General features: G+C 54.7%; 1 protein-coding gene across 1 annotated transcript in view; it reads left to right on the top strand.

Annotated features, from left to right (window-relative positions):
- The first annotated feature begins 443 nt into the window (after nucleotides 1-443).
- Wnt3 (Wnt family member 3) overlaps nucleotides 444-12,900 on the top strand; it is a 47,552-nt gene continuing 35,095 nt past the window's right edge. The window contains exons 1-4 of the mRNA XM_070026906.1: nucleotides 444-524; nucleotides 5,310-5,378; nucleotides 5,810-5,930; nucleotides 6,517-6,952. Of these exons, the coding sequence (XP_069883007.1) occupies nucleotides 444-524; nucleotides 5,310-5,378; nucleotides 5,810-5,930; nucleotides 6,517-6,952 (707 nt within the window). The remainder of the gene's footprint in view (nucleotides 525-5,309; nucleotides 5,379-5,809; nucleotides 5,931-6,516; nucleotides 6,953-12,900) is intronic.

Raw genomic sequence — 12,900 nt, forward strand, 5'->3', positions numbered from 1 at the left:
ACTTGTACTATCATCCACAGGCACCCGTTCCTGGGTCTCTGCTGGTTAGGTAGCTTTGGCTTTATTGCCCACCCATTGGGGCCTATTCATGTGCCCAGGCTCCCAGGGTTCAGGGCCAACTGCTGGTCCAGCTTGAGTCGCAGGAGGAGCTTGCTGCTGGCCCTGCTGGCTCTGTAAGGAGATGAATTTTGGGCAGAGAGAGCACTGGCAGGTGCATACTAAGGCATGATAGGAAATGCCCTGTACCATCTCCTAGGATATTGGCCTTTTTTTTTTTTTATTCCATCTCTCTAAAGCCAACATCTTCCCCAGGAAAGACTCTTGGTGGCTCTTCTCCTGGTGTCTAGAAACATTTACTTGATCCTTTGATCCAAGGCTCTCCCTAGCAGATGGCAAGTAGGTTGCATTGTGTTCAGGAGCACGTATCTGGCAAGGGGTTGCCCATGAAGCTCCCCAAGGAAGATGTGCTGGATACAGGAGCCATCCCCCAACATACAGGGCCCCTCCTGGGTGCGCCAGTGGAGGTGGGTCATCAAGGAGGAGACAGGCTTCTGGAAGATGAGTCCACCATTCTTCTCTGGAGCTTCCTTACAGCAGGCTCCACCCTCTGCGGTTGCTATTTGCAGGTAGCAGGAAAACAGAAGTACTTTCCTATGCACAGAGGCCAGATAAAGGGACAGGGACATTGTTTGGCTGAAGCTGGAAACATAGGAGACCAAAGATGGCTCTAGTTCCTTGAGGACTGCAAGTGGAGCGTCCTTGTTTTCCACTGCCTGCTCATGGCCCTCTATGCATGCATGCGCATACACACACACACACACACACACACACACACACACACACACACACACACACACACACACACACAAGTAGCTTAAGTCCTGGCCAAGAGAAACCATGACAGCCATCCAGGCATCAACGTGGGGATCCGATTACGCCTGCTCAGACAGGTTCACCTCTAAGACAAGATTTGGGGTTAGGTCTTCGAAGGCCTCAGACAGACAGACAGCCATGGGGCGGAGGCAGGACATCCTCAGGGCTCTGAGGCAGAGGCAAAGAAGGTGGAAAGGAGGAAGGCAGAAAGATTGAGTGGGATATGATCTGTCAGGGAAGTCTTGCTGGAGGAGGGGGAACCGCTGGTCTGGGTTTAGAATCATATTCTCATGACCATCAGGGACCTCTGCTCCCTCAGATGATTTGTGACAGGACAGCATGGTTGGAGGGGGTCCCACCAAGCCCCAGATTCCGGCCGGTGGCCTCCACTTCTTGATAGGTTCCTAAAGCCTCATCTCAGCAACTCAGGCCTCATAGGGGGCAGGAGTGGGGGGAACCTGATCTCTTCCCACCCCCCATGGCAGGGTCAACTGGAGTGGGCAGGAGATCTAAGGACCAAGATCTACTCAAGATGGGGACAATGAGGACCTCATAAAGAGTATAAGCCCCTGGTCCTCCCCTCTGAGACTGCAGCCATATAAATATAAACCATGCTCATGTTGGACTCCCCCAGGGGCCAAGTCTGCTGTAGGTGCTGGGTGGTCCATAATCTCAGAGTTTGGATTTCAGAGAGGGAAATGGGCAACCTAGAGGAGATATAATTGGTGTGTAGTATATGTAAATAGCCTGTCATCCCAAAGGCTGGATGAAAAAACAAAGCTAGGTAAGAGGCCTAGCGCAGCAGTGGCTATGACAGGGGCTCTCTACAGAGCTGATGAGGGGGGTCAGGGGAGCAATCCTGCGGGAGAAGATTCTTGTCTCTTGAAGAGGGACCTACTTAGCCTACACCCGACTAGGGCCAAAGAGCAGGAAAGACAAGTGTTTATCAGTATGGAAGAGAAGTGGGGAGGAACCAAATATGTCTAACTTACCATAGCAGTGTGACACTGTCATTTGCCCCTTATCCCTGCTCCATTCTCATTTAAGACTGATGAGTCCCTGTGAACTCAGGAGAGCAGACTCCTGAGGGACAGGAACGGACAATGGTGTCCCCATTTTTTTTTCCCCTGTGGCTCACCCTTTTTCAAAGGACTCTGAAATGCTCTGGGGCCCTGGGGCTAGGCAGGAGGAATGCTGTGATAATGAAGGAGGAGAAAAAAAAAAATCAAAACCCCTTTCCCACCCACAGGCAGCACCTGGAAGCCCCAGATCCTCAATCCTCCTGGGCCAGATCAGGAAAGCCTGAGAACCGCACTGGCTGCTAGAAGGATCTGAAAGGTCCCTTTCCAATGGTGCCCCAGGAGTGTAAGGCCAGAACCTCCTCTCACCTGTATAGTGACTCAAGCAACAAACTGGGGGAAGGGGAGAAGAGAAGGGAAGCCTGAAGTCATGAACACCTTATCTCCAGATAAACTCCAGGATTACTGAGTAGATTAAAGGCATTCATTGAAGAGGTTGCCAGCTTTGCCAGGATCCTGAAGGGTCTGAGTTACTTAGTCACATCCAAAGGTGACCTGTCCCCTTGGGTGGAGTGACCTACCTCATCAGCTACTTGTTGCCTTGTTATCAGCACTACCACTGGGAGGCGCCCAAAGTCGAGCATGGGAAAAGCAGCATGCTCTGTGGCAGATACCAGCACTCTCATGTGTGTTCCTTTGACATCTGCTGCTCACCAACTTTGTGCTTGGTTGGTGGTGCAGGTCTGGAGTTTCTAGCACTATGAGACTCTGCCTGTATCTATGCCAGCCAACTGAGCTGAGCATAAATGAAATCTGATGCAATTAATTTATTGGTGTGTGTGTGTGTGTGTGTGTGTGTGTGTGTGTGTGTGTGTGTGTGTGTGTGTGTGTGTGTGTGTGTGTGTGTGTGTGTGTGTGTGCTGGTCCAGGAAATTGAATTCAGGACCTACGCACTGTCTTTAAGCTTCATTGCTCAAGGCTAGTATTCTACCACTTGAGCACACCACTTCCAGTTTTTAAGTGGTTATTTGGAGATTAAAGTCTCACAGGCTTTCCTGCCTGGCCTGGCTTTGAACTGTGATCCTCAGATCTCAGCCTCCTTAGTAGCTAGGATTACAGGCAGGAGCCACCAGCACCTGGCTTGTGCAATTACTTTCTATGCAGACCGCCCATGCTATGGGTATGGTGCTCTAGCTTCTAGGCTGCCTTCTGTTATCCAGCCTTACAGCCACCAAGGAGATGGCTTAAAAACTGTCTGGGCCCCCTGTACCTCTCAGGAGAAAGTTCAAAGCCCCTCTTCCTCTCCAAGGCCTTGGAGCGCCCCATGAGCTTCCCTTAGTGTTGTTCCCTTGTAAATCTTTGCTTTAGGCCTCCGGACCTTGGCACTTGCTGTCTCCCCTCCCACCTGCCCTGGCTTTCCCCTTCTCTTTCATCTTCCCTAGGCTGGTTCTGACTCCTGGCTCCGACCCCCTGCAGCCCCTGGGGGATAGTCCCAGCAAAAATGAATTTCACAGTCAGTTTCTGAATCAGAGATTTCCTCCTCCCTTGGGAGGACAGACAGGTAGCTCAGTGAGGGGCCTGGCTGGGGTATTCTTTGTCTAGGAGGTGCCTGGGTAGGGGGTCCAATGGAGTCACACTGAATACACTGGGGCTGACTGAATGCTCCTGGGGTATGCACATCAAAAGGAACTTCTAGGCAGCTATGGTAGTGGGGGTGGGAGTGAGATGGGGTGTCTGGCCCAAGTCTGAGGTTTCCGTTTTGCTTGCAGTAGGTCCCTAGTCCTGGCTGCCTTCTCCGGTCCTGCTAATTAGGGTGTGGGAGAAAGAGGGGCTTTAGTCTTAGGCTGGGTCTCCATCACCCACCTCACCCAAGCTGATTACAGTGAGTTTAACCCCCTCCCTGGCAAGCACAACCTATCCTGACATTCAGGATACCTGTTAAGCAGAGGCTATTTCCTTTTGTGACTGGGGGTGCAGGGGTACCGCCCCTCCCCCTCTCCCCCCCCTCCTGCCCAGGTAGTATCTGACTGACTGTTCCCAACACAAGATGAGCAGAAGGAAGGAAATTAAACTTGTGTTGAAGGAAGGACACCTGGCTGGAGAGAAAACGGGCTCAGGAATCCCCTCCTCTGGGGAGCTTTCAAGTGGGGGGAAATCCCCACCCAGGCCTCCATTCTCCCTTGCACCATTCTGCCCCAAGGGGCCTCTACTAGGTTCCCTCCCCTCCTCTTTGACTTCCTCAGGTTTGTAAGGATTCCACCTTCCCTCCACTTGTTTCCTGCCCCACCTCCCACACTGCCCGGGGCTTCCCCAGGCTCCAGGGTGCCTAGAGGAGGCAACTGGCTACTTGCCTCCCCCCCCCCCCCATCAGTTTTGCCTACGGCAGCCAGGACCTCTTGCTAGGCACGTCTCAGCCAACCCACATCCCACCCAAAGCCACTGGGGACCCCTCCCCCTCCACACACACACTTCCTAGGACTGGCACCTGTAGAATCTTACAGCCCTAAAAGACCCCTAAGCCTGCTGGTGGCTCACCCCTACACTGAATCCACAGGGGTGTCTTGGTGATCTGAAAAGACATCTTACTGGTTCTCCTTGGATGGTGTGGGGAAAGGGGAGGTCTGTATCTCAATATACTGGTGCAGGATTTGACATCCCCACAAATCGACTTGGGGACCCCCAGGAGGTGGTCTTTCCTCCCCCCCCTCCTCCTAGGAAAGTGTGGCAGGGCTTGAACTCAGAAAGCAGGTGTGAAAGCTCTCTACCCCTGCAGCCTGGGTTGGTCTAGTTAGAGCCCTGCATTCCCTGTGAGCCTCTGCATTCCCCGGGTGCCTCAGAACAAGCCCAGCCCCTGGGGGCATCCCAAAGGATGCCCACCACCTCTGCCTCCGCCACACTCACCCACAGCTCAGCAGCAGGTTGGGATTTCCCTCTGCCCGGCTGCTCCCAGGCCCTCTCCACCCCTCCCCTTCCCCTTTATTTCCCTGTTTCCTCTTCCCTAGTAGCCTTAGCTCAACCCCCTCCACTCCGGTCTCCAGCCCCCTTTCTGTCTCTCTCACTCTCTCTCTCCACTCTATCTCTCCCCCCCTTTCATCTCTCCCCCACCCCACCCCCTCCAGTTTAGCTTGGTCTAGGAACGCAGCAGTGACAAGCCCAGGCGGCTCCCCCGACCCTTGGTGCCCCCAGGGGCCACTTCCCTACTCTCCCCTCACCAGCAGCAGCCCGTGTTGGGAGAGCAACGGCAGGGGCAGCGATCTGAGCTGTGGGCACCAGCAGCCTTGATCAAAGGCCAGGAATGTCTGGCCCCCTGGTGTGGGACTTCCTCAGCTGAGCCCCAGGATTGCTAAGTGGAGAGCCCGCCATGCTGCCCGCCATGGGGGCAGAATTCTGGTGGGCTCCTTCTCTGTCCTTCCACAGCACTTCCCTGAACAGGTCGTCGCCTCCTTCTCCTATGAATCTTCTCTTCTGTACCCTGGCCATGCCCAGGTGCTTTGGGTGGCTCAGGACAAGGGTTTAGGGAAGACACCCAGATGACACGGCGGGAGTGGGGGTGAGTCTCCCAAATCCCACCACGGTCTCACAATACCACTCAAGGTTGAGACCCCCAACTCCTCTGCTTGACAGAGGAAGGAGAGAGGGAGGGAGGGAGGGAGGGAGGGAGGGAGGGAGGGAGAGAGGGAGGGAGAGAGAGAGTCCTCTGGAGCCTGGAAGGTTTTTTGTTTTCGTTTTCCTGTGAGGAGGGTGGCATCTGAATGGATGTGGCATTCACCCAGGATAAAGACCCCCCCCCCCGCCCCAGGTTATTGCTCCCTGTCAGAAGAGTTCAGCATTTTCAAGGCAGGAGAGAGTTGGGTACTGAGGGCAAGGCTGGGGGCCTCCATCCCTCCTGAAGCTGCTACTTTTTCCTGTGTCCCCAGATGATTCGACCCCCCAAATCCAAAAGAAGCTTCGTTAGTGCATCTGAGGTCGGGCCTGAACGCCTGGAGGAGGAGAAAGTGACCCCCAGTCGGCCGGCAGGAAATGCAACTGGCCGCTGGTGTCAGTTGCAGGAAATGCACAGGCAGCAGGAGGTCCCGATACCAATCTGATCCTTGACAAAAGACTCCGGTGACACCGGGCTGGGGTCCCCAGGCGCCGCCCGCAGTTAGACCTCCAAGTCTCGGCCGTCTCTCCCGCGGGCCCCTCGGATCCTCCGAGGAGCGACCCCCTGCGCCCGGGCCTAGGTCTATGGGAGATGGCATCGTTCAAAGCCCCTGGTCCCGACCGCCCGAACGCGGGGCGGCGGCGGGGGTGGGGGGGTTGGTGGGGGGGGATGGTTTCTAGAAACATCCCTTATGCTTTCTAGTCTCGATCCCCCCACCCCCACCCCCCTCCGCCAACACACACACACAGGCCCAAGTCCCAAGAAGATCACACAGCTCCCTGGTAGAAATTGGGATCACCCATTCACGGTGGGAGCCACTCGGGAATGCCCACGTGAACGCCAGGTCACATCCCAGCTCCCCAAACCTTGGCTGGCTGGCTGGGGAGGGCGGGAGTGGGGTGTGTGTGTAGGGGGGAGGGGGACAGCCGTCTGGGGCCAGCAGACGGTCCAGCATGCCCTGTCCTCCTCTCCTCACCCCAGGTCCCCCTCTCACCCCCGCAGTTGGATTCCGGGGCACGGGCTTTGCCCAAGTTTTCTGGGCGATGCCCTTCCCAGAGCGCGAGTTGTGGGCCGGGCGGGAGGGGCGCGTGATTGACAGGCCGAACTACGGACTCATCTCTTACCTTAGGCCGCGGGCGCTGATTGGCTGCTCGCTGACATCCTCAAACCCGGCTGCTCCGCGCCGGGCTCGGGAGGGGGGCGGCCGCGGGTGGAGGTGCGCTTCTGACAAGCCCGAAAGTCATTTCCAACCTCAAGTGGACTTTGTTCCAACTATTGGGGGCGTCGCTCCCCCTCTTCATGATCGCGGGCAAACTTCCTCCTCGGCGCTGCTTCTAATGGAGCCCCACCTGCTCGGGCTGCTCGTCGGCCTCCTGCTCGGTGGCACCAGGGTCCTCGCCGGCTACCCAATTTGGTGGTAAGACTTCGCCTCCTATCTGCCCGAGGCCCGGTCTCTCCGCCGCGCCTTGGGGAGATGGGGAAGGGGGGCGCGCTGGCTTGGAAGGGGTGGGCTGCGGCAAAGCTGGGGGCTCCTTTCTCCTTGTCTACCTCCAGTCTCTCAGCTTCCCTCCACTCCTGGATTTTCTGTTGGTGTCGCCTTCAGAATCCAACTCCTGGCTTCTCTGATAAATCACCATTTTCCCTGCTACCCGCCGCAGAGGAGGAAGGACTTTCCCCTCCACCGTCTCCAAAGGTCTCCCATTCTTGATCCTCACCTTCCACCCATTGCAATCCCGGGGATCCTGGAAGACCCACCGTTTGCTGGTAGTTGGGTTCCTGGCAAACCAACGCTGTCTCTGGAGCTGGCCACTCCTCTTCTCCATTTTGGGGTCTTCATGGGTGAAAAAAAAATCACCCTTGTCCTTCATTTCCATCCCATCTTCTCCGTGCCTCGCTCAAGAGATTTCCCCACAATATCCTCCCTGTTCGCCTTCGTATTTCAGATCCCAAAGGTTTTAGGGATCCATGGGGCAAGAAGAGTATGTGTGTGTGTGGGGGGGTTCATTAGATTCTCCCCTCTTCTGCTCTAGATTAATTTTGAGCCTCTGAAGTAAATATGGAATTTACAGATCAGAGATGCCATTGAATTCGGTTGAATTCATTCCTTGCTTGTCCATCCTGGCAAATGAGGGTGGGGGGGTGGGGGTGAGGCTCTTTGAAAATGTAGCTGTTTGGGAGGGGGTAGGCTTGTTGTTCTTTGACCAAAACCCCAATTTTCCATGTCACATTCGTTGCTTTTGGAAAACGGAGGACTGAGGAGAAAGGACGATTCTGTCCCCGAGAACAGAGCATACAAAAGACATTTTCGTAAATAAGGCTGGGAAAACAGGCGCAGTGATGGTGTGTGTGTGGAGGTTGGGGGGGGGGCGTCTTGCATGTGCAAAGGGGCTGATTGGGGGAATAAACAGTCCTTTGGGAACCCCAGCTCCAGGGAGTCCCCTTGTATTCCACGCGGCCTCTCCGCAGCTCCCGCTCTGCAGGGGCCGGCCAGGAAGACACACTGAAACCAGTTCCCTAAATGACACCCCGACTCTGCCCTCCTCTAGCCCCCTGCATGCAGGAAAACTTTAATTATAAAGAATCTTTCCCTCCTCGACCTAGGAGAGCCTAGGCCTGGGGGTGAGGAGGTGAGAAGTAGGAATTTGGGACCTGTGAGTAAGAAGGGGACTGTGACTGTGGCCCCTGGGGTGAAAGTGAGAGAGAAGAGCCACCAGGGTGCAGTACTGCCTGCGGCCCCTGCTCTCCTTGCCTGCCTGCTCAGGGATCCTAGGACTGGGGGAAGCAGAGCTGGAGAGACTTGGGGGCCACACCCTGAGTCTTCCTCCAGTTGTTTGGTGGCAGCCTTTGCATTTGGGTATTTGGGGTCCTCTGTGAGAAAAGAAGCAGCAGAAGCAAGGCTTGGCCAAGGGTCTAGGGAGTTGCTCCTATGACTGACACCCAAAGGTCAGTCTTTCTTCTGTCCTTCCTGTGGCCTTGGGCTGGCCTGGCCTCCTGAGTTTATAGAGGTTCATGGGGTAGCTGGGCGGGAGGCGGGGGCAGCCAGAGATTCCAGGGCAGGGTTCTACCCTTCTGAGGAAGGCTGTCTTGATGGTAATTCCCGATTTTCTTCCCATTCCCAGGTCAAGGCCGTGTCATTCTTTGCCCTTTCAGGGATCCAAGAGGGAGGATAGGAAGAAACAGCTTGGAGCCCCAGAGGTGGCAGGGACTGAGGAAAGGGTAGTTCCGTTGCCCTATGCTCTGGGGTAGGGCACTTCCTGAGGGCAATGCCAGTGGGCAGGTAGCGGCAGCAGTGCGATCTGTGTGTAATGGTGGCTGGGGAGCATTTGGAATAGGGCTCAGCTAATAGGAAGGAAGATTGGGAAAATCGGAGAGGCCAAGACATCAGCCTTAATATAAGGATAGATGGGTACATGGCTTATTTGGGGGTTGAGGGGACAGGGATGCTGCTTTGTCTAAGCAGAGGAAAGATGTGTGTGTGTATGTGTGTGTGAGAGAGGGGTCAGGTCCAAGTATATTCCTGTACTTTCCAATGACAGTGGCTGCCTCTGTGTGCATTGTGGGTCTTTGACCCTAAGGGGTGTGTGTCCACACTAGTGTGTGAGTGTGAACAACTTGCATATGAAATCACGCAAGATATGCCTGAAGAGAGCCCACCATGGCCCAAGGCAGGGTGTGCCGTGCTTCTGCATAACAAGTGTCAGCAAGCGGCTTGCTCTAGGATGTGTATGTCTGTGAAAAACTGAGGAGCCTACATGTATTTTTGCTCATGTGATGCTGTGCGTGACTGGGCATGTGAGTGTGGCGTTGGTGTGTGTGTGCACCCATGCACACATGCATGCTTTCACCACAGGGTTAGGAGAAAGCCCCACAGGCATTTTTGTGCAAGCTCTCAGTGCTCACGGCCCTGACCTGATTGTGCTAGTGAGTTTGAGAATGAGCTTCGTGTTTGAGGTGGGCTGAGGACTGGGTCAGAGTCTGCTTGTGATTGGTCTTGTCCCCAGGTACAAGTGTCAAAATTGGGTTTGTGGCTGTGTGTCTGTGGACTTGTTTGCAGACACCTGACCTGTGTGCTGGGAGGGACACCTTAGCTGGGGGAATTGGTGGCTGTCTGAGGCCCTAGAGGGAAGGTCCAGAAGGAAGCAAAGGTCTCCCAAGGTAATTGTAGGGCTTAGCTGATCTGAGACCCATAGCTGGGCTGGGGGCAGGGCCTTCCTTGGCACAGGTTTGCCCTGCCTGCGTGAGGACTGTGGTCCCAGGCCCTCCCTCCTCTCCAAGCTTGTTCTCCTTTGGTCTTGGAGCTGGGGTGAAGGGTGAGTCACCTTCTCCCAGCCTGGAACTGGAGAGTGGATGGGTCTTAGATTCGTGATCCTGCTTTGCCCCCAGGCAGGCAGATTCCAGTCCTTTTTAGCATCTGAGCCCATTACTGCCTGACCTCCTGGGCCCACCCACAAGGGGTTTATAGAGATTTCTGTCCCTGTTACTCCAGGAAGGCCACTCTCGCCCCCAGCAGCTTTTCTTGCTCAGGCCCCAGCCCTGAGAGAAGGGAGGGTACTGCCAGGCTCAGACTGACACTCCTGGAAGGAAGCGGTGTGTTCTGGGGTCTTCCAGCCAGGGAGTGGTAGCACTGGGGCAGATTTCTGGACCTCTCCTTGTCAATCCTAGTTATCTCCCAGCAGAGAAATGTCTCTTTCTTTGCCTTCTTGAGAGAATATGAGCCCTCTCTCTGTGGGCCCTAACCCTGAGCTGCCATGCTCTAGAGCAGATACGTCCATGAAAGAAGCCTGAGCTTGGTGGAGGGCTGGCAGCTCATCGGGAGCTGTGTGGCTGATGACCACTGATGACCCACGCTTCTACCTGAGTTCTCATTCCGCCACCCTAGGGCCCATCCCCCACTCCAGCGCCTTGCCCTAGCTCTGCCTCAGTTTCCCCTTGTGTCAGATGTCCTGCTGCCTCCCCCCCACCCACGCCCACCCCCATCTGCCTCTCACAGGCTTGTGAACATGTTCAGTCAAACCCCATGGGGGTCAGTAGGCTGGGCCTAGGGAGGCACCTGGAGACTGCGGGGGAGGAAGGCCTCAGGCCAGGTGTTAACACTTGTAGCAGGCAGGAATTACAGCTGGCTGGGGCTGGGGCTGGTAAAGAAGCTAAGCTGGCTGGAGGCTGTTGATCCTACAGACAGACAGACAAACAGACAGACAGACAGATGAGCAGATACCAGATCGGATGGCCAGGCTTTATTGAGCAGGGTGGTCTCCCTTCCAGGGCAGACCTTCCCTGGAGGAGGGGGAGGAGGGGGGCAGATCTCAGAAGTAAGTTCAGAATCCTTCTGCTTACCCCACCCCCATTATGGTGGGGCTTTGTGAAGGGGGCCAAGGAACAAAATTGATGGCTGATTTGTTGATATTCTTCTGGTGGGACTATATTTTGCTTTAAAAATAAAAAGAAAGAAAAACAGTTAAATGTTAGAACAATACCAAGTGCTGTGTCCTCTGACAAACTTGCTGTAATGGGGGTGGGGGTGAGGGAAACGGGGGAAGGGAAAGTTCTCCCAGAATCTCAGAGATTTGGTTAAACATCTTCAGGATGCAGAGATGAGAGCCAGATGCACTGTGAGCCCTCATCCCTGAGGGTCACCGCAACTTCATCCCAGGGATCTTGAAGGCCTTATGTCCAGGATGTCTGCCCTGCAATTAATTCTACCCTTGGGAAGACCTTTGATGGGGAGGTCAGAAGAGTCTGGAGCTGGACTTAGAAGCCCAATCTTTTAGCAGGTGCTTGTCTGAGTTGCCCCAGTGCAAATCCAGTCCCTGATTACCAAGGGACTACACTCTCTTGTGTCTGGGCACCGCGTTATCACTTCCAGAAGAAGGGGCTACAGAGCCACAAAGAAGGTCCAAGGTGAAAAACCCAAGAGATGGACTCCACCCAGCAAGCCAATCCCCCTCCACCCACTACAGAACTCAGTCCCAGCACACATATGTTCACGATTACTTGGGCAAGTGTAGAATTGAGGCACTGACCTCAAAATGGGGTGTGGGTGGGAGCTGTGAGCCCAGGGTCTTCTCCATACCTGGAAGAGGTGTCTCACTGATCTGGGCAGGAGACAAGGAGCCTGGCATCTGGACGGGGAAGGTGGCTTTTCTTGGAGAAGGATTCAGCTCACACATCTCTCTGGGCAGGGTAGGAAGATGGGAAGTCAGCATGGAGAATCTTTCCCACTGTCCTGATTCACAAAAGTTCCCCTCCACCTCCCATCCCCCTCAAGGCTGTTGAGAAGGAAAAGACCTTCTTCATCCCTAGCTAGGCAGAGACAAGAGGCCCTGCTTGAAGACCAGACCGTGAGGGTTTAATACATTCATGCCCGTGTGGGTTGGAAATGGCTCAAGCTGAAGACCTGTGTCTGAGCTCTTGAGGTTCACCTCGGATGGGCTGTGTGACCTAGCTGTGTGTGCTTCCCTGCCTCCCTCTGGGTTGCATTTCCTTGAGAGGTTCCTTCTGTCTCACAGGTCTGAGAAAGGGACTCCACTGATGGCCGTGAAGCCCAGGTCTCTGCAGCAGATGCTCAGTTCCTGCCTCAGACAGTGCCCTCTTTTATCTCTGTAGCCCCACCTACTCTGAACCCCCCAAACTGGCACCCCCACTACTATGTTGCTCCCAATCTTGCCCTAAACACCCCCATTCCTCCACATCTAGGCATTCTCTGCTCTTTCCATGTACTACTCCCTGGATAACCTACAGCAAGATAACTTCTCCAAGCCTCAGTTTCCCCCTCTGTAAAATGAATGTGGCAACTGCCTCAGTTCAGCAATGGAACAATGCCTGGCATGTGGGAAACACTGTACATCTTAGCTCTTTTCACCTCTGTCTTCAGACTATTAGCTCATTGAAGTGCACTACCCAAGCTTGCCTCTTCCCAGAAGCCCTCCCAGATTGGACCCACCCAGCTGTTTTCCCCCTATCTGCAGAACCATCTTTCTCCCTAATGCGTGGTGCTGGTTTCCAAAGCTTATAGCTTTACTTGTAAGTAGAGGCAGTCAACGAGGATAGGCTAAAACTTAACCTCAGCACTTCCTTGCCCAGGAAGGGCAAGACAGTATAAATGATACTGGAGGCTCCCCCAAATCCTCTCACACAGTATGTCCCACTGTTGTTTCCAGCTGGGATCTAGGGTCCTCCAGGCTGGGTCAGGAGGGGTGGGAGGCAGCTCCTGGGGGAGTGGCACAAAGTTGCTCCTCCAGGAGCTGAGGGATGACTCAGAGGTGATTTATAGACGGAAGGCAGAAAGCTTGGCTCCTGGCAGAGGCCTGCTGCTTAATTACATTCTTTAGGGGGTGGAGGTATGTGTGGGGCGACAAGCAGGGGAGA

The sequence above is a fragment of the Dipodomys merriami genome, unplaced genomic scaffold, assembly GCF_024711535.1.
Source record: "Dipodomys merriami isolate MVZ:Mamm:240054 unplaced genomic scaffold, mDipMer1.0.p SCAF_19, whole genome shotgun sequence".
Taxonomy (NCBI): Eukaryota; Metazoa; Chordata; class Mammalia; order Rodentia; family Heteromyidae; genus Dipodomys; species Dipodomys merriami.